This window comes from Anomalospiza imberbis, chromosome 24, assembly GCF_031753505.1.
Source record: "Anomalospiza imberbis isolate Cuckoo-Finch-1a 21T00152 chromosome 24, ASM3175350v1, whole genome shotgun sequence".
Classification (NCBI taxonomy): Eukaryota; Metazoa; Chordata; class Aves; order Passeriformes; family Viduidae; genus Anomalospiza; species Anomalospiza imberbis.
Window position 1 is genome coordinate 7,059,882 of NC_089704.1, and position 20,314 is coordinate 7,080,195.

General features: G+C 50.6%; 2 protein-coding genes across 10 annotated transcripts in view; both read left to right on the top strand.

Annotated features, from left to right (window-relative positions):
* CADM1 (cell adhesion molecule 1) overlaps nucleotides 1-13,773 on the top strand; it is a 138,410-nt gene extending 124,637 nt beyond the window's left edge. For 4 of the 9 annotated variants that reach the window (XM_068172115.1, XM_068172117.1, XM_068172120.1 and 1 more), the window contains 2 exons: nucleotides 11,294-11,425; nucleotides 11,614-13,773. In XM_068172115.1, coding sequence (XP_068028216.1) covers nucleotides 11,294-11,425; nucleotides 11,614-11,732 — 251 coding nt within the window. In that variant the 3' untranslated portion in view covers nucleotides 11,733-13,773. Of the gene's footprint in view, nucleotides 1-2,976; nucleotides 3,031-4,950; nucleotides 5,032-11,293; nucleotides 11,426-11,613 lie in introns of all 9 variants that reach the window. The other 5 variants (XM_068172111.1, XM_068172112.1, XM_068172113.1 and 2 more) reach the window with 3 other exon arrangements.
* ZPR1 (ZPR1 zinc finger) overlaps nucleotides 1-20,314 on the top strand; it is a 437,500-nt gene that overhangs the window by 341,282 nt on the left and 75,904 nt on the right. The gene's annotated exons all lie outside the window — the stretch shown is intronic.

Here is a 20,314-nt window from a genome sequence, read left to right on the forward strand (position 1 = left end):
CGAAGCTGGGGTTTCCCAGCTTCAGCCCTCCTCCCTCTGGGTGTGCCCCCGTGGGGTCAGGGTGCCCGTGGGGCCGAAATCACAGGTCCCACTGTTTGAGCTGGAATACGGGCAGAACTCGGCGGAGCCAGGAGTGTTACAACCTGGAGTGTCTGCGCCACTCAGTCTGGGGAGAAAGCGCTTTTTCTGCCATGCCCTTTCCGTTTTCCTCCCTGCCCCTCTCCCCACCATCATCAACGTGCCAGTTTTTAATGTCCTGGCCCCTGTTGCCCCTCCGTGGCCAGAGAGCTCAGCCCTCACAAGGTGCTGGCCTTTGTGGAGCCCCTCAGGTGAGACGCCCAGCTCATGTTTGCCCCCTACACAAGCAGGACATCTCTAAGCAGCCACGACCTTGGGCACACTGAATTTGTGTCCATTTTTTTCTCAAATTCTGCCCTTACCCTGTCGTAAGCAGAGGGCTTTAAATGCTCAGAGTGATTCCCCAGGGTGTGGGTGCTGCCCACACAGGGCATTGTACTTGAGGCCCTGTCCAGCCATCTGTCTGCTCAGCAATGGGGGGCTCAGGGCTGCTCCCCACTCCCCTGGCAAGGCAAGAACCAGGCAATGCTGCCTCAGCACAGGCAGAATTTCTGGTCATTCTCATGGAAAAGGTAGGGTTTTGAGCCATTTGGAAAAGCCTCCTCTGAAGCTGGCAAAGCAGAAGCCTGGAGTGAAGGTTAAAATAAGGAAAACACCCCAGTCACAAATGAAGAGTGATAAGAAAATACTTGGCCCATAATGCAGCAGGTAAATTATTTTACAGGCTGGAAATCCTTCCCTGAAGGCCTGTTTGGGTTTTTAATTGTGGCCTTAGCATGTTTGGTACAGGAATAGGTCACACTATTGTGTTATGCTCTTGTTCCTTTTTCTGATAGTGCTCAGTCCCTGAAAATGAGTTTTGCTTGGCTGAAGCCAGAGCCCGGCTGCACCAGCGCACCGGCCGCTCGTACATCCTGCCAGGTGCCGCAGGAAAGCGCTTTCTGCATTGCCATCACCAAGCAGCTCTGCCAGTCCAGCTGCCTCCTTCCCTCTTGGAAATGCCCTACTTTAAAGTGCAGCTAATAGTGAATCCGTTCCTCAGTTTATTTTACAGCTCCCATCCTTGGGGCGGTTGAATAAAACATCACAGCGCTGCCTGCGTGCGCTGCGGGTCTGCGCGCGCCGCATGAAACGGAATCCCTAATTGCTTATTTAGAGCTGAGATGGGAGAGAAATTGGCTTTTCCTTAAAAACTGGATGTAGCGTGGGAGCCCACAGAAACCTAAATATACCCAGGGTGGCTGGTCCTCGTGTGAGCACCTTGTTGAGCTGCAGGACGCACTCACTGTGCCGGCTCTGCCTGCATTTATCATTTCCAGGGAAATGGAGCAGAGTGGAAAGTTCTCTTTTCATTTCTCTGACAGGAGTAGTGGCAGACTTTGAGTTCATCCCCTCAGAAGTGAAAAGAAGGGGCTTTAGTAGCCAGTATGAAAGTTTAATGAGAAAAATCAAGAAATAATTTACCACCTATTTAAATGCCTCACAACAGGTTTTAACACCGGCCAGTGGCATTTGTGAGTGTCCCAGGTGCAGGGAGAAATGGAATTGTGGAATTGTTGCAAATTTTATTGTGAAAAGGATTATTTTTTTTTGCTTCATAAAAAATGCAACATTGCCCTTTTTCATCAGTGAGAAAATGTAGTTCCTTAAAAGGGAACTCTCTACAGAAGCAATTTTGGAGAGAGAAAAGTTGAAGGGCTCTTCTGCCAAGTGCAGCTTTGCATGGCCAATGGTTCTGTGAGTCAACTGTTGTATTTATAGATCCTTTATAGGAAAAAGGCTCCTGAAAATCTGAAAAGGACTCCCTGAAACCCAAGAGTGGCACACAGGCATATTTCCTGCTATTAATCTAAATGGCTTTCCACTTCAGGAGGTAATACCAACGTAGCTTCCCGGTGATTTGATGTATTTAAAAACCAGCCACTGAAAAAGAGTTTCATTTTTAAAGAGCAGTGTATATATAAAAATACACATATTGCTGCTCTGCAGAGGGGCTAAGTCTGCACATTGACCACACTGCACTCACAGCTTGGCTGTTTAACAGTCAGCTCTGCTAGCAGTCCGTGAGCTGATGATCCCTGGTTCCCCAGTGCCCAGGGATGCGGGATCTCTTCACGGGAATTTTTTTTCTTTGCTTATTCATTTGCTTTTAGTGGCCAGCAGCAAGAGTGAGTCCTGGAAGTCACAGCCCACAGGATAACATTGCCCCACCCCACATTTCAGTAAGTCATGGTGGCCTCCTGGCACTGGTTTGCCCTGTCACTGGTGCTGAGATGTCCACCCCGGGGATGCTCTGCCTGTGGAGGCCATGACCACGTGCCTCCCTGATTGCTGTATAGCTTTGAGGACAGATGCTTTTTTCATAAATCCATCACATGTGGGCAAATGGAAAAAAGACAGTTTGTCCAGTAGTTTGGCAGAGGACACAGCCCGCAGCCTGCAAACAGGCCATGACATGCTCTGCACAAAATTCATATTCTGTCATTGGTAAATGTCCTGACTTGTCACCATGACCAAAACTAATTGGATTGGGTGCAAAATTGGAGGCAAGTTTTCCATTGCTCTCTGTATGCAGGACTGAAATCAGCCTGGACTAAATTGGGAAATTGTCCCCATGACGGCCAAAAGGCAGAGCCTGGGGGCTCTGCATGCTGTCATGAGTGGTCTCAATACCATGTTTCGTGTGCCAACAGTGTAGAGCGAGGAGCATTTCTGTCTGTACCAAGGCCACGATTGCACTGGTGTCACACGATGGCTCTGCCCGCACCGGCAGACGGTGGCAAGTGACTGACACATTCTCTTTTTCCCCCCTCAAGAAATTCATCCTCACTTCTTAAGTGTGTTGTTTTTTGTCGCTTGAGAAACGCAGAGAAAAACGAGTCTGTTTTTACTTGTAAGGCTTTACTCAGTTGCCCAATTCGGCCGAGGAGCTGGACTATGGGGATCTCTCAGGTAAGGGCTAGTCTGTAGGTAACCCGCTGCTCTCCTTCGCTAGACACTGGTTCCACTCTGATTTCTGCATCTTGGCCATGTTGCATTGTGCAGTCGCTATGGCGCAGCCATTCCCCCCACGCTCTTGCAGCTTGGAAGTGCGCTCCTTTCTGTTGGGGTTCTTCTCCCTGGTGGTTTTTTCTTTTTTTTTTTTTTTCTTTTGGTTTTGGCACCCATTTCTGTGTGGCATCCTCGGGGCAGGAGGTGCAGGGCACCAAGGCCAATCATGGTGGCTCCCTCCTAGCTGGGATTTTTTGAACGCTGAATTGGAGACAGGTTGAGTTGAACCTTTGTTTGTAGAACACTTGACTCTGCCATGTTGTGTGAAACCCCCCTTTAAACAGGTGGCCAGCACTAACCCTTGGCTGCTCGGGGATTCCTCATCATACCAGCATCACACTGGCAATAAAAAGGAAGTGGTTGTTTCATCAGTGAGGCCAAACCAAGTAAATGGTTCAAGCCTCTTTTTATCCACACTGGACTGAAAGGGGCATAAATGCATCCTCATGGCTGGTCCTTGCCAATTAGTGCTGATTGAGATTAAAGCAGAGCAGCATCTTCAGTGGATGCAGTTGGGTGCATTCAGAGCAGAGCCTGTACCAGTGGTACAAACCTAAATCTTTGTTCTTCACATTTTCTTATAGAAATACACCTATATTTTTTTGCCCCCCCTTGCAGATCATCCCTGCAGACCCCTGGTACCTGCCGGGCTCTGTGGCTGCGTGCAGCTGCTCCAACTCAGGGTGCAAGTCCTGGCCCTAGGGCAGGAGCAGCCATTTGTCCCCCTGGGAAGAGCCCAGCCCAGGGGGTTGGAGCCCAGTGCTGTTCCTCTCAGGGGTTCACCATGGAGCAAAAAAATACCCCAAAAAACCCCTGAGTCCTCATCTTATGCCATCAAATGGTTCCCTCACCCAACCAAATCGGGAACGTCTCCTCCCATAAGCCACTACAGGTGTGCTGTGGCCAAGAAGTCAGAAATGATGGATTCATTCCGGGTGTTTTCTAACTCTGAGCAATGCTAACAATTATTATTGCAGGCCTGGGACAGATCCCATAGGTAAGATGCACCAGGGCTCTGGTGAACATCCCTGAGTGGATGGGGAAAATTGTTTTGCTCTAGTAAGTTCTTTTACTTTTTAAAATTCTATTTTCTAAGGAAAAATACACTTTTTGGTGAATGAAGAGAAGAACCTGAAAAAATTCCTCAAAGGAATTGCCCAGAATGGGTGTTTGCTCCCCAGCCTGTGCTGCCCAGAGGTGCTCACACCTTTCTTGGAGCACACAGCTCAGTGCAGTCCTTTTTCTGAGTCTGGAATGGAAGCCAAAATTTAACTCACCTTTTAGAGAACGCAGCTCAGGCAGAGCCGCTGCCCACAGTGAGCACCTGTCATGGGCTGCCAAGAGCCCTTTTGGAGCTTCTGGTTTGGCTACTGATTTTTTCCCTAAGAATTCCAAAATTTTGCTTGTTGCTCTTTGAGTTACTCCTGCCTGCCCAAAGGGTGATCATTCCTGGTCAGGTGTGGTCAGAATCGTACTGGGTCAGGTATGGGGGAGGCACTAGAGAGAGCCCCAGGCCCTTCTCTGCTGCAGACACAGTGGCCTCTGCCCCATGGCTCCTGTCCGGAATGCCGGGAGACTGAACCCAGGTCACATTTTTGGCCCGGGGTCAGCACATGGGGGCTCTCAGATGGGTGGTCCAGGTGAGTGCTGGAGTTGAGCTCTCCGTCGGGATCGCCGCCCTCCACTCCAGCAGGAGCAGGCACTGGGAGCCCTTGGCACCACCCTGAGGGCTGCAGGGCACGGGCTCACCCCCATGGGGGACCGTGGCGTGGCGGGCGTGGGGGCTGCTGCCGTGTTTGCTCAGTGTGCTGTTCCTTCCAGGTACATCTGTCCCGCCCACAGCTTCAACCGAGGCTCTGCCGACTGTGCAATTAAGTAATGCATCCCTTGCCTCCCGCCCAGGTAGCCTGAGTCCAGAGCCGTCCTCGCTCTTCCCGGCCGAGCTCTGTGTGTCCGTGCCTCTCGCAATCCTCCTCTTGTTCCTCACATCCTGAGCCCTTAGGGTACGGAGGGGGCTGGCCTGGCATCTCTCAGTTCCTCATTCCAGCCTGGCACAGACCGGCAGGCAGGGCTCCTGCAGCACCGGGCATGGCGAGGGCATGGCGTGTGTGCGTGTTGTGCACACCTGTGCGTGCAGGTGCACACACGCACAGACGCTGCCGTGGGCTCCAGGCACGGCGCTCCAGGGCCCTGCCTGGCGCTCCCTGAGCTCTCCTGGCTCTGCTCCACAACATTGGCACCTCCTGTGAAACAGGGAACGGTGCCCTGACCAAAAACGAGCAGCGCCTTTGCAGAAGGGGTGCTGGTGGGTCGATGGCCATCGGCTGCGAGAGGGGCTCCCTTCTCCAGAGGAGTCTGTGGGAGCAGCCGTGCAGCTCTGAGCTCTGCCAGGGTGAGCACATTTATTCGAACAAAGCGCGTTATTTTTTATGAAGCGATCTTGAAATGGGTCGCTGAAGGGGAGCTTATTGATTGAAGAAGGATGAACTCCTCAAATTTCTCTGGTTTAAATTAGACCCAATTCAATTACGATACGACAGGCAGGTTAACACTGCTCTTTAACGGCCCCTCAATAAATTCGAGGAGGGGTAGCCTGCTCCATGCCACGCTGTGGGAATGAATAACATTATTGCTCAACCTGTCATGGACAGGCAGTGATTTCTGTCCTCCCATGTCACAGCTAAGTGCTTTATAGTGTTCACAGAGTAACAGCAGCCTGTTCTTCCACCAGCACCCCCTGCCAAGTCCAACCTCCAGTGCTTCTCCATCATTTCAAAAACTTTATTCCACAAAAGGATTGACCCCAGATTCATTTGGGAGGTGTCAGTGCAATCCTGATGTTTCCTGCCTCCAGGGAAAAGGAATAATTGGCTCACCAGGTTTTCAGGAGTGCTCAAGTGATTTAAGGCCATTAAGCATCCAAATCGTGACCTGTGGGATCTTCAGGCATACTGATGTGATAATCATTTAATAAACTGAACTGTAACCAGATTTAGAAGAGATCACTTGTTTAGTGATCTCTTGTTTAGTGATCAAAGCCGTTGGCTTAGGTTTCCTTTCCCCTGCTGCGATGCAGATGTTACCTGCACATCTGGGAAGCTTAGGAGCTTCAGTGGGGTCAGTGTGTATAAGCTTGCTCCTGCCCACAAGTTCAGCCCATGCTGTCCAATGTCAGGAGCTTGACATTAATTTTCACCCAGAAATGGAAGGTAAATTTTTGTGCAAGTGCAGCAATAAATCCCCATGTGCCAAAAATAATTTCTTAACTACATTTTCATAAAAATCTCCCTCTGTTCTCTGCTTTTACAGCAGAAATGCACGTAGAGGAAGGTCAGGGCTGTCCAGAGATGCCCCAAAATGTCGCAGTTGGTCTAATGTGAAGCTGGAGAGAGGTGAGGAGGAAGGACAGGAGTCAGGAGCACCACACACCAGGGGTTCCACAAAATCTGGGCTTTCCCACATCACAGCAGGACAGACTGCATCTCCCAGTGCTGCCTTTGCTCCTCACCTCTGGCGCTGAGCCGAGGGAGAGCCGTAATCGGCTGGGGCGGGTGCTGGAGCACACAGGGAAGGAGCTGTTCGCAGCAGCAGCGGTGTCAGGAGCGGTGCCAGCGGCGGTGGAGAGGCGGCGCCGGCTCGTCCCGGCTGCAGGAGGTCCCTGGAAGGAGCCGCTGCCTCCGGGAGCTCGAGGATGCTCGTGTGTGCAGAGGGCTCCCGTCACCAAGGTGAGCCCAAAGCCGCCGCTTGAGCCTCGCGGGACCCGCTGCTGAGAGCGTGGGGAGCACTGAAGGTAAACGTGGTTTGACCCAAATGGGCTGAAGCTGTTAATGTGGGTAGAAAGGAGATTTAAAATACAGGCAGCCCGGTCCAACCCAGTCTTGCTTTTACTCTTGAGATGCTGCTGCTGACGAAAAGAGTGGAATATTCAGAGATACATCTATATTTAAAGCCTCATTAAAATGGAATTGAGTGGAACCTTTTCATTGAGAAGTTGAGAGTGGAGAAGTCTTCCCTCTGCTAAACCTCAGTGTAAGCACTGACCCAGACTGTCAGAGTGCTACTCTTACCATCATCAATATTTTTCTTGAGATCCCACAGAAAGTTAGCACCTACATTGTCAGAAGTGTTAGAAACCTGGAGATCATTAGTACATTCACTTTTTAAGAGACTCCCCCAAAGCCCCCATAGCGGAGAACCTGCAGGTGTGAATTGCAGATGATGATTATCAATACTTAGATGGACAATCCCCAGCTCAGCATCTGCTCCGTACTGCTCCTAACCTCTGGAATTAGTTCCTTAGTTCTGTGATGAGTAGGAACCAGTCCCAAACCCCTTTCTCTCCCTTCTGTGTGCTGTTTGCTGAGCCACACTTTTTGTTTAAAGGAAAACTACAAGGTTGCTATTCCAGCAGTGCAATCACTGTTTTGTTGATTACACGAGCAGTTGGTAAAAATAATCAGGAAAAATAAACTTCAAGCTACCCAAGTCTCTTCCTGGCCACCCTAGAAGAGGCTCTGGAGCACTCCTGCTGCTGTACAGTGATCTGCACCGTGGGCAGACCGGCCCAGTACTGCATCCCATGAAAGCCTGGCATCCCCTGTTGTGGGGCACAGCCATGCCAATCCCTTGGGGGAGCAGCTCAGCACTTGGAAAGACTAATTGATTTTTTTTCCTGCTTGAGTTCAGCTCTGGCAAGTGAATTGTACCATTAACCGCTGCAGTTTTCCTTTAAGGTGCTTTGGTGCCAAGCAAAGCATCGACCCAAAAACGGTTCAGCCAAGGTGCACCGTAGCTGCAGAGTAGCCCTGAGGGGGCATGTTGGTGACAACATGTTGTGATGTCTGTTCCTTCCCTGCCCTTCCCTCCTTCCTTCTGCCCCACCCACAAAAATTCACAAGCAAATCCAAAACCAAACCCTAATAGGAAAATTCCTGATGATTCGCTGGAGAGGCCAGGATCCAGCTTGCTCCAATATATATTAACATCCTAATGGGAAAGCTCTGCATGTATACATTTACTGCGCCCTGACAAGAGGGAATTAAATGTCAGAAGGATTTGTAGCATCTGTAATTGAATTGGTGCTGAGAAAAGCAAATCTTGAGGAAGAATAACATATTAGGATTAGCAAATAATGTGGCATTTTGTCAGTTCCTGCCATCTCAACTGTTCCCTCTTCAGCAATAAAGTTGTGATTTCTGGTTTAATCAGAGATAGGAGGCGGGAATAGCTTGGGTGAATTGGAGACAGCATTTAAAGCAGATTCCGGTTGTTAAGGTCAAGTCTCTCCTTGGCTTTGGGGAATTATTCCTTGTTCCATAGACCTGACACTTTGTTAATTACCAAAGAAATAGCGAGGGACAGGATGTGGAGGGGCTGTTCCTGTGCTGGTGGCACACAGACAGGTTTGCTGGGAGCAGTGTCGGAATCGCTGGCAGTGGATTTGGGCTTTGCCATGCCTGCAGGCAGAGCTCTTGGTGCTGGGTCATGCTGCCGGAGCACGCAGGGTTTGATGAGCTGCTGGAGGCAAGGAGAGAAGATGCTGCAGGAGGAATGTCTCAGGCCGTGTGTAAGCTTGAAGTTGTGTTTAGCCACATGTATAACAGCGTGAACTTGGGGCTGGCACCTGCAGGGTCTTCCTTAAGAGGAACAATTGAGAAAAATGGCTCTGCACGTCTCAGCAGAGGAACTCACACTTGAGCTCTGCTGAGCAAACCTGGCAAGGCTTTAGGCCAAAGTTCCTTCTCAGGGGAACCCTCACTCCCTGCTCTTGTCAGGATGCCAGGCAGAGGGAAGACCAGAGGGATGTATCAGGCACAAGGCTCTGGCACAGCCCCCTCTCCGCGGCAGTGGGTCGGTGGGACCGTGTGGAAGCTGCTGCCGCCAGCACGAACACACGGCTTCATCTTTCCAGAACCTTAATTTATGATGATGAAGAAAAAATACCTCTTGATGTAAAATCCTGCTGGAAGCACATTACAGAGCCGTAACTCAGCATGTTTATGCCCCTCAGCTGTTCCAGATGTCAACAAGGCACTCATCCACCCAGGCTGGGCTGCTGCTGGCTGCTCCAAATGCATCCGAGCGGATCTGGGTGCAAAGTTTCTAAAAAAATAGGAAAAAAATGGAGTGAAGCGTGCCTAAAGCAGCTGCCCCAGCAGATGAGCCAGTTTAGTTGCTTTGCAGAGAGCAGGTTCACAGAGGACAGATCATCCGAGCTGGAGTGGCAGTGGGAAGGCTGTGTCGGAGTGGCAGCTCCCAGGATGCCCGGTGTGACTGGTTTACCCCAGCTGCCACCCTGGGCAAGCAGCAGATCCTGTGCCTGGGCACAGAATCAGCTCAGCACTCCATGAGTGTCCATGGGCACCTTTCCCTCAGTATGCATGGATGTTCAGCTGCTCGCCACAGAGCAGATGCTGGGAAGTGATCACAGCATGATCTGTTCCCACTGGAGATGAGACAGAAGGTGCCCCTTTGCTGTGCTTTTGGTTTGCAGGGGAATAATCTTTTTTGGCTGCAGTTTTTACCTTGTCAGCCAAGCTGCTGGAAGGGTCTCCGCAGAGTCCCTCACCACACCCCAGCTCATCCCAGCGTCTTCCTGCCTGTACTGGGGCTCCTGCTCTCAGAGGTTACTCGAAAGGGCCTTTTTTTCTTAAATAGTTTTAATTAAAAGGCGCTTTATGGTGCTCTTGGTCCCCAGTTATTTACTTGGGTCCCTCAGTCCTTAATCTTGGAGCAGAATTGGAAATATCGATAGAAAGCGTAAATCCCAGCTGCTGCTCAAAAGCTTTGTATCAGGTCTCAGCTCAAAAGAGCCCCATTACCTTTAGCTGTCACGGATCTGTACGCTTGATCGATAAACTTCAAATATTATTAGAGGTGGAGGCTTCGGAGATTTGCTCTGTTCTTTGGAGGGAGACGGAGATAAATCTTTCTTAAAAATTGACTTGCATTTGCTCTCTCAGTCGTCCTGGCAAAACGCATTTCTCCGAGGTGTCCAGGCAGGCGCAGGCAGGGCAGATTTATGGGCCATGTGCTTCTTGTAGTGAAAGATTTAAATGGTAAATCCTTCACATATGACTTCACAAATCATGTAAAGTTAAAAGATTTTTACCGTTTCTGTTGCTGCTGTGCTTAAATTGTAAGGTATGGCCAGTAAATCATTTTAATAGAGGTGTCGCGCTTGACTCGCTAAAAAAAAAGAGACAATGCTTTAGCTTCTATTCCAAAATGTTAATGTATTAATCAGCGGGAGAATAATTGTTTTTTACTGCGTTATAAATCTCAGTTGCCATTAGGATTGCAGCGAGGGTTGATGTAGCTGCGTTCTTAAATTAAAATTGTTTACACTGCTATACATTCATTTTACACGGCCATAGCTCATCCGGGGTTCATTCCAGAGCTGTTCCTCCGCCACATCAGTCATCCCTCTCCCAGGTGACGGCATCCCGAGGGAGAGGCACTTCTGAAAGGAAACTAATTGTGTGGTGAGGAGTTAAATAAACGCAGTAAAGCAGTCGGAGGCACTGTACAGTTACTGCTTACTGTCGGCCCCGGACTGGGTGTTAGCTTTTGGGTCAGCAGTGCCGTGTCCTTGTGGGTTGCACTGAACAGTAAAGGTGGGGGTTCATGGTGGAGCCCAGTTCAGTCGGGGCACAGGATGTTTACAAACACATTTTCCATGCTGGGTGGGTTGGGTTTTGGGCAAGGAGTGTTTTGGGAAGTTGAAATGTTTTCAACAGGGCACTCGTTAATGACGTTTCTCAGAGCTAATGATTAATATTCCCGTATTGTACTGCTCTTCTCTGTGCCCCATCCACCAGGAAGACTGAGATTTGGGGAGCACTATAGAGAAATTTCCCAAAATAGATTCCCACTAACAGCTCCACGTGCCCTTCCTCCCCTCTCCCAGCTGTCTCCCACGTGTGTAGTCATAGTGTTGCTGCTTTTAGCGGAAAACACCTCGCGAGTCGAGCCGCCAGATCAGTTCGGCTCCGGACAAAGCTCCTCTGCCCGAACTCATCTGTCTAGTTAGCTCCGTGCTTCACCCCTGCTCCTCTGGAGAGCCTGAGGGCAGCTCTTCCCATCCTGAGAGCAGCTGCAGCCAGAGCCTGCCAAGAGCATCATAGTAAGTCCCCAGTTCTTATTCCTCTTCTGATCTCAACAGATTCCCGCGCAGGTGAGGAAGGGGCCATACGGAGCGTGGACCATGCCGTGGTTGGTGGCGTCGTGGCCGTCGTCGTCTTTGCGATGCTTTGCCTGCTCATCATTTTAGGGCGATATTTTGCCAGACATAAAGGTAAGACAGAGACCAGAGCTGGAGGATGAAAGGCCAGGCTCGTGTGTCCCCTCAGTTGCGGTATTGTCGTGTCTGACGGGACACACCCCCCAGTTTCTCCAGCAGCACTTTCGTTTCCTTTGTTGATCGCTCCCTCAGCACCACACCAAGACCCCCCAGGAGTCACACAGCCTCCACTTCCCTTGCAGGTACATACTTCACTCACGAAGCCAAAGGAGCAGATGATGCGGCCGACGCAGACACAGCCATCATCAACGCAGAGGGGGGACAAAACAACTCCGAGGAAAAGAAGGAGTACTTCATCTAGAGCAGCCTTGGTTCCCATGAGGTGTCCAACTGTGGACGGTTACTACTGGCCCTATTTAAACGCTACAAAGACAAAGTGATCTTGGAAGTTGCAACCAGCTTGTGTCTTTTTTTTTTTAAGGAAAAAAAAGCAAATGGGTGGAGAGCGGTGAGGCCGGGAAGGTCTGGGATTTGCTGTGTAAAAATATTCCTCGTAAAGTACACTCTGCTGTTCGACACCTCAGTTCGTTTGGGTTTTCTTTTTTTGGCCAAGTCCAGCTTGGATTTAGTTTAGTGAAGTCATTTGCAGAAGATTCTGTGCCTTGTTTAATTTCTGTTCGTTCGGGTCGGGGGGAGGCTGGGAAGAAGAGGGGCTTCTGTGCGTTAGTTCCCTTCGGGTTTCTGTGGCTCTTCGTTTCCCCTTTCCTGTTTCTGGAGTTGCCAGCTGGGACCCCGTGGAGTAGGTGCGTTTCTCTGAAGGTGTTTCCCCTTTTTTCTCTTCACCGGTTTCCGTTCAGAACTCGAGCTCATCGGAGGAGAACCAGCACATTTTAGATGCGTAGTTTGCAGTTCAGTGTGCCCATGACCCGTTCCCCTGTTGCCGTCAGGGCTCGGATAACACCCCCCAAGCCCCCTTTTGTGGCTGTTTCAGGTGCTTTCGATGGTGGCGGCTGGGAAATGGGCTGGAGCTCGGCAGAGGCGCTGCTCGGCCGTGGGGATGCAGGAGCAGGGTCCTTGCTGGGCAGGCAGAGCCCTCCCAGATGTGGGGGCTTCTCCTCATCCTCTGCCATGCAGGCAGCAGGTAAAGCCCCTCTGACGTGTGAGCCCAGACCTGGAGAGCAGCTGGATGAACAAAACTGCCTTTTTTTTCTGCCTGCTGAGTAAAACGCGGGAATTCGTGTTGAAACGAGCATGCTAATGACCACTAAAGCCATAGGTGCACAGGAGACTCTGGCTCAATTGGAATTGTAAGCGACAGGTAGCAAACTGCAGCGGGAAGACGGTATAAAGTTATATATGCTGACTTTTTTTTTTGGTGAGTAATCATGGAATTCGAGCGATACTTTTTTATTGTGTTTATGTGGCAAATGTATCTGATTTATTTAAGGAAAGCATTAATCTTAGTGTCAGGTTTGGGGATTTTTTTACGGGGTTGGGGGGGGGCCATTTTCGTGCGTTTGTTTTTTAATTGCTGTTTTTCGGCAGAACCATTACAATGTGGGATTCCTTTGGGAGCGGGGCGGCCCGGCGCAGCGAGCGGGCCCGTTCCCCAGCAGTATTCCGTCTTTCCCTTCTTCACAAGCAGAACCTCGCGAAACACCCTTTTTTCCGAGCAGCTTTTGTCGAGCGCAGCTCTTTTCTGAGCCCTCAGCACCATTGCCAAACCCCATCGCGGTGAGAAGCAGCCAGGTAGGAGCCGGGGGCTCCGCGGCCCGGCGGCGGCGGCACGGGACGGGCATCCTGGCCTTGAGCAGCCCATATTTGTTTGGAAGTGTACCGTAGTGCAGTGTTACCAATGTAACTTTGACTTACAATGTTGACATGTCTCAGGTTCATGTGTTTGATTGGTGTTTTCCGTCTCAGGTAGATTGCAAAATTTCGGCCCCACGCATTGGAAAAAAAAAAAAAAAAACCCACGCATAAAAACAGGAGAAAAAACAGGAAATTATTAATTTTAGTTGTATATCGGTTTATGTATTTTTTCTTCAGTATACAGTGCACTGTTGAAATGTATTGTTGAGTATTACTTTGTACAGCTTTAGATCATTAGGACTTCGAAGCGTGAAGAAAGAACAACCTTGTTTAAAGGAGGATCACAAATGAAGAACGCAGAACTGATGATAAACAACCTTGTTCTTTATTTACCCGGCCTTTTTATTTTTTCCCCTTAGGCCAGTTCTGTTTTAAGGTGTCCATGGAAGATGTTACAGTGTAAGAAAATACATATCCATCTGTTCCCATTCACATTTTGTATTGGTTCATGTATCCCATTTTTACAAAGGAAAAGAAGTACTATAAAATATCTGTCTTCTTAATAAAAAAAAGTTAATGTTACAAAACTAGACCTTGTTTTGCACTCTTTATCCCAGCTGTTACAGAATCCACCAGCAACATGGGCAGGAGGAGCTGGGACCGAGCAAGTCACACTCAGCACTAGGACAAAAGGAGTTAAATCTGATGTATTGAACCTGCCTATAATACAGAGCAGATTTCATACGTTTCTTGTGTATAATTGCTAAATTATTTTCGTTGAGGAGTAATGCCTTGGAGAAAATTGATCTGACACTCATATTCCAACCTTCCCAAGCTGGGGTAAGTCAGTACACAAGTTCTTAATAGCAGACAAATATTTAAATCCTCCCTTGGAAGGTAAGTGTTGAAATACGTGATTTTCACCCCATTCTTGTCTCCCGTTCAGTCCTGGTGCTGCCAGATTTCCTGGCGTCTGTCTGTAGAACAGTTGGCATTTCCAAGGTGTGACACCCGATGTCTGTTTGCCTCCAGACACGCGGCTCCAGCAGCCGGTGCTGCTGGAAGGATCCTGGAAGGATCCGTTTGGCTCCGCTCAGCCTCGGGCAGCCATCGACGGCGGCAGCGCGCTCCTCCGCCTGCCTTCCCTCCACCACAGCCCCCCAAATCCGGCTGCGAGGCAGCTGCAGCACTGAAATTAGAATCATTAATCTTTTATGTTTTGCACAAAGGATGAGGAGAAAGACAATTGCTTTTGGAGGAGATCACACCGAGAACAACCGTGCAGAAGCAGCGTGCTTGGCCCTGGGGGCGTGTGCCGGACCAAGGCCCCTGTCCAGCTCTTGAGCACTCGTGGCATCTCATGGTTATGTCACAAATAACATCTTTCTGAGCAAAATCATGGCGCTGAAGGAAAAACCATAGGGCAGAGACAATAAAGCAGCTCGCTCTTTTCTTACCTGAAATGAGCAGAGCAGCTTTGATGGTTTCCATGGCTATTGCAATTATTTCAGTGCAGAAGAGGTTTGTGGCTGATGCCAGCTCACGATGGTTTTCTCCTGAAGCCAGCACTAATTGTGTCTCACACTTGTGGTGTCTGTAATTTATCCTCTCAGGGGTCCACGTCTTTCAGGGTTTTAAGGTTATTTAGTGGTGCTTTTCTTCCCATTGAATCTAAACACTGGTCCTTTACTTTTCTGGCCCTACACAGGCATTACAAGTAGGTAGCAGGAAACTGTACCTGTAGCATGCAGGATCAGGTACCTGATGAAACCCTTTGCATTAACTTCTCAGATACTGAGATACAAAGAACTTGGATGGGGAAAGCTGGAGGGAGTAACAATTGAGCATCAAGATTTAGTGACCCCCTGTATCTTGTGTCTAACTGCAGAAACACGCTCCCCATACATGACCCCACAGCTGCTGAGCCTGGGCCATTACACAGAGCTGAGGACACTGCCGGGATTTTATGAAAATGAAGAAAATCATCATTACTTCAAATAAGAATGTAGTCTTTGCCCTGAATTTCACATTTTCACAAGTTGCAGGAGTCATTTAGACCTAATTGCAAAATTATTCTATTAGGTCAGTAATACAGTTATTAATTTTCTTCCTATTTTAACCAAATACAGGGAGGAATTGTTTTAACTGGGTATCTGAGTCTGACTTGTGTAATTACAGCCTGTTCTGCCAGGCTGAAGTTGCCACAAACCTTATGCCACATGAAGTAATTAGCAATAAATGACACTTAAACTTGCATCAGGTAAGGTGTACCTGGATCCTGGGCTGGGTGATTGAAATACACGGGAGCAGGGACGAGGCTTGAGCTGGCAGCATCGATCTGTGCTGGCCAGTCAGTTCTCATCAGAGGGTCCTGACAAGGGGCTAATAGCTTTTTCTGAAGATCCAATCCCATTTTGTAGGCAGCGGCTGGTGCTCTGCCACCTGGGATAACACCTGCTCCAGGTGGCATCTATCGGGCAGGGACACGTGTGACACCCCAGTGCTGTGTCCCAGCAGCTTTATCTGGTTGTGTCATTTCAGTGAAGGGAAAACCCGAATTCCATCTAAACCCCAACACCTGTTCAGATGTAAAAATTTACATCTGAATTAGTGTAACCAGGAAAAGAATTTCAGTCTACTGACCACTAAGGGTTTAAACTGGGTTTGTCCTGCTTCCAGAGTCAGCCCTAGAGGTTCCCTGCAGCCCTTCGAGGTCTCTCTGGAAACCTGTGCACCTGAGCAGGGCAGGGGCTTGGCAGGGTCCTGTGGGGAAAGGCAGGGAAGGGGATTCTGCAGAGTTCTGCACCCCCTGCAGCTGGGCTGCAAACTGAGGAGCTCCTCCAGTTTCAGTTAAATAAACAGGCTTTGTGTAAACAAACAGGTTTTAGGAAGAAAAATAAGCTTTAGCCAAACTAACAAACACTATGTGAAAAAATAAACTTTAGTTGAATAAGCAAATTTCAGTGCAGTAAAAGAGCTTGAGTTAAATAAGCAAACTGTGTTCAGGTCCAGCTGTGCAGCAAGGAGAAGGATGAGAGCTCGGCAATCCTGCCCAGCACAGGCTGTCCTGGAGAGAGACGCCCGGGAGCTGCTGTGACTGGGGACATCATCAGCGCCCCGCAGGATGTCTCCCTGTCCCGTGTCAGGTCAGTTCCTCAGGCTCATCCTGTCCCCTGAGCCGGTCCCCCGGGGTGATGGGCTGACAGGCCCCGCTCTGCTCGGGACTGCGGCGCTGGCTGCAGAGCTCTCCATCTGTTTTCCCTGTCAGCCCGGGCCGAGCTGCATCAGTATCAGCTCTAACCCGTGTGCCTCTGCCTATCTGCCCCCAGCCGTGTTCTCCCGCGCCAGTTCCTTATCCTGTTCTGCAGGACTGCAGCAGCCCTGTAAGTCACAGACCTGGAGTGATGTGGGCAGCATAGGAATAACGCCTACAGATGGAACAGGGATGCCGAATGTGGATAGGAAAGGGTAGGGAGAGATGCCATTCAGCAGTCCCTCCGCTCTGCAGTCCAAGGGGAGCAGGGTTCGGGCACTGGGCAGCCTGAGTGGGGTTTGGGGAACACCCTGCACCCAGAAGGTGGGGAACCTGAGCCCTTTGGAAGAGTGAAGGGATTCAGCAGCCCTGGGATGTCTCCTTTCTGTCTTAGGACACAGCTGTGAGCCAGACCCGTGTCTGCCTCTGGATTTCACTCCCTGTGGTGGCTGGCAGAGTTGCTCTAAGCTGTTCTATGCCCTGTCCCCAGAGAAATCCTGGAAATCCTATTTTCCTGCTTTGTGTCCCAACAGTACTAGTGCTGACCCAAGCCTCAGGTGCTGGCTCTCAACATCCTTCGGGGTGAGTGGGATCCCCTCCTCTTCCTCAACAAACTGCCCAAAAGTGGGAATCCCTCGCTGCAGTGGCACCTGTGCAGCGGGGTGTGCTTGGTGTAGTGTCATCCCTGGGCTGCTGAGCCCTCGGCTCAATGCCCCAGGTTAAGCATCTGCCACAGCAGCAGCGTTCCTCCCGGGATTCCTGAGGCTCCCTCCCGGCTGCAACAAGCGGGGTGAGCGGCACTGGCACCACCTCGCCTGCCGAGCACGCCCGGAGCAGGCACGCACGGAGCGAGCAAGCGGGAGATGTGAAGGCTGCCAGGAGTAAAGGGAATAATTGATCAGACGCCCTCCTCTCCCCTCTGTTCTCAGCTCTCAGCCTCCCTCGGGGATGGCACCTCGCTGCCTCCAAGCACCACAGCTGCGACAGGTTGGCAGCAGCTCCTCAAAATGGGGCCTGCATGGGAATCTCAATGAGATGGAGAAGGTAATCTTCAGCCTGTGACTCTCCATGTTCTTTTCTGCACCCTGCGCCTTTGTTCCCTTCTCTGTTCCAGCTCCTCTCCACTGTTTTCCGTGCCCATGGTCAGCTTTCTGTTCTCTGTACCTGGTCCCTGTGTCTGTTCCCAGGACGGCAGGTGCTGCCCCGTGTCCCGCACTGGGGCACGGCTTGCTCAGACGTTGTCCTTCCTCAGACATGCCCCTTGTCCATGCTCTGCTCTGGGCATTCATGTTTCTTCCACACAGCCTGCTCCAAGCCAGGGGAGAGAGCCCAGAGCATCCTCCAGTGGTCACTGGGACCTGCAGGGAACCAGGCATCTTCCCACATCCACCAGCCAGGCAGCCCTTCCCTGCAGCCCCGAGCATTCCTTCCCCCACTGCTCCTGTCCGCAATCAGCCCGATTATCCCTGGTAATTGTCCCTTCTCTGGGTAATGCTGCTGAGCAGGGACAGGGACGGTGGCAGTGTTTTTCTGTGACTAAGAAAAGGTGTGTACGTGGCCTTGATTGCAAATGAAAAATTAAGGCCCCGTGTCTCGCATTCATTCCTACTTGATTACACACCAGTACATAAACAAATCTTCACCCAGTTGCCTGAGGGGTGTCAATGATCCACCTTTGCTTCGCTCGCCTCTCCTCAGCAAATCTATAATGCATTTAATCTTTGCCACTCACTCTCCTCAGTTTTTAAATGTCTAATTTGCTGCCGAGAGCAGCTCCAATTCTCACTGTGCTGCCGCTTTCCCTGCCTGGTGTTTGCCGGATTGCTCGGCTGGAGCCCCATGGTGCTGCTGGCCCTGGGGAGGGGACCCGCTGCAGGCGCAGGGGCAGCAGCCCTGCCCCGAGCTGTGCCTGAGCACTGCTCGAGCTGTGGTGAGCAGGCTGCTTTAGAGCAAACCCCAAACTTCACAGCTTTGCAAGCTGAGGGAGGGGAAATTAAATCTGAGGTGGCCTGGCAAGCTCCAGGTTCGGGAGCTGGGTCATGGGAGGGTTTAGCAGACAGTTTTCAGTGAGGCGAAGGGGAATGAGGAGCAGGGAGCAGGGTTTGCTGAGGTTCTCGGACCCTTTGTGTGTTCAGTGGAAATCCTTGGAGCATCAGCTTCTCCTGTTGAGACTGGCAGGGTCACAGGCAGATCTTACCAAATGTCCCCATCAAAGCCTCGAGCTCCGGAGGAGCTGCCATCACCTACCAGCACTAATGAGCCCCCACAGTGTGGCCCTGCCTGTTTGGTCCATGTGGACTGGTCAGCGTGTCCAGCACTGGGGGTGCTGCTGGGGGCTCTCTGGGACTGGGGACAGGGGCTGCCAGCCCATGGGCAGGGTGAGGCAGAGCCACGTTCTGCCTCTACTCATCTCCTCGGGGCTGTGTGTGAGCTGCACTCCTGAGGTGAGTCTGCTTGGAGCAAAACCAGTTCAGATTATCAAACTCCCCATAAATCTTGCAGCACATCTTCTTGTGTCTAGGTGTGTGTATATGTGCTGCTTTCTTTTTATTTAATGCTCTATTGAGGTCTGAGGCTTTTCCTTCCACTGGCTTTTATCTAGTCATGACTCCTACAATATTTAATCTCTATCAGAAACTGTAAGCCCTGTATTTATTTTATGGGTCAGTTGTTCATCCTTTTCCCTTGATGTTCTCACTGGCAGTGGAGAGGGTGGAAGGTGGAAAAAGAGAGAAAAGGGGAGGGGGGGAAAAGAAAGCCCTGCTTGTTTCTGCCCGTCAACATTTGTCCAAATGACAGGCCGACAAATCAGAGCTCTGAAGGCTAATGGCAGGCAGAGAAACCCGGCAGAGAGCAACGGGTGCGTGCAAGGCATGGTGGAAATTTCCATCCCCAGGCAGATGCAGCCCTGTCTCAGGCAGGCTGTGTGCTCCTCTCTGCTAGCCCCGGCTGTCCCGGGGGGAGACTGGGCTATCACAGGAGCTGGAACTCCTGCATCCTCACTGAGGCCAGCCCCAGTCCAGCACCAGGGTCCTGCACAGGTGGGGGCTGCAGGTGGCACCAAGAGCATCCACAGTGCCCGTGTGTGACCAAAAGGTGACATACCTGCCAGTCTCATTGCCACTTTACTACCTAGAAAGTCTGCTCATATTTGAGATGAATTAAAGATTAGAGTTGCAGGGGAGAGACAACAGCAAAGGTTAAGGCGATCCACTGAATTTACTGGATTTGCTGCAGAGATATAAATCGGGAGGAGGCAAGTGCTGCCTGGGCATCCCAAATCGGCTTTAAAGATCCACCTGCAGCCTCCAGTCCTCCTCGGGGTGCAGAGGAAGGAGCAGCATCCTTCCATGGAGTCCTGGCCTCTCCAGGGTAGGCAGCATGGGATGGTGCAGGAAAGAAGCAAGACCCAGGAGCTGCTGCCAGGGTGGGGCCAGGGGAAAAGAGATGATTGTTACCTGGGGTAGAGAAGTGTTTGCCAGCTTGCTGACCCTGCCTGGTTGAAAGGCAATGAATATTTCACATCTCCAGCGCTATCTGCAGTGTGGGCAGGCAAAGACTCTCTTCTCCCCCTCCATTCCTCTCGGGTTTCTGGGTGTTTTCCCCCAAAGTCAGAAAAATCTGTCAAAACATTTAACAGAAATCCATATGAACTGGCTGAGTGCCACAAGGAGCTAATCTGTGTGGAGCTAATCTGAGTGAATAAAGTCTCCACAGGCTTGCCATGGGCACTCAGATAAAGATTTATCATAGGGAAGTTGTGTGAAACATGAATTGCCTCTGGGAAATGGGGTGCAAACGCGGTGCTTTGCCGGGGCTTACCTGGGGGAGCCATGTGGGAAGGGGAGAGCGGGGCCCCCTGCCACGATCACGGGCAG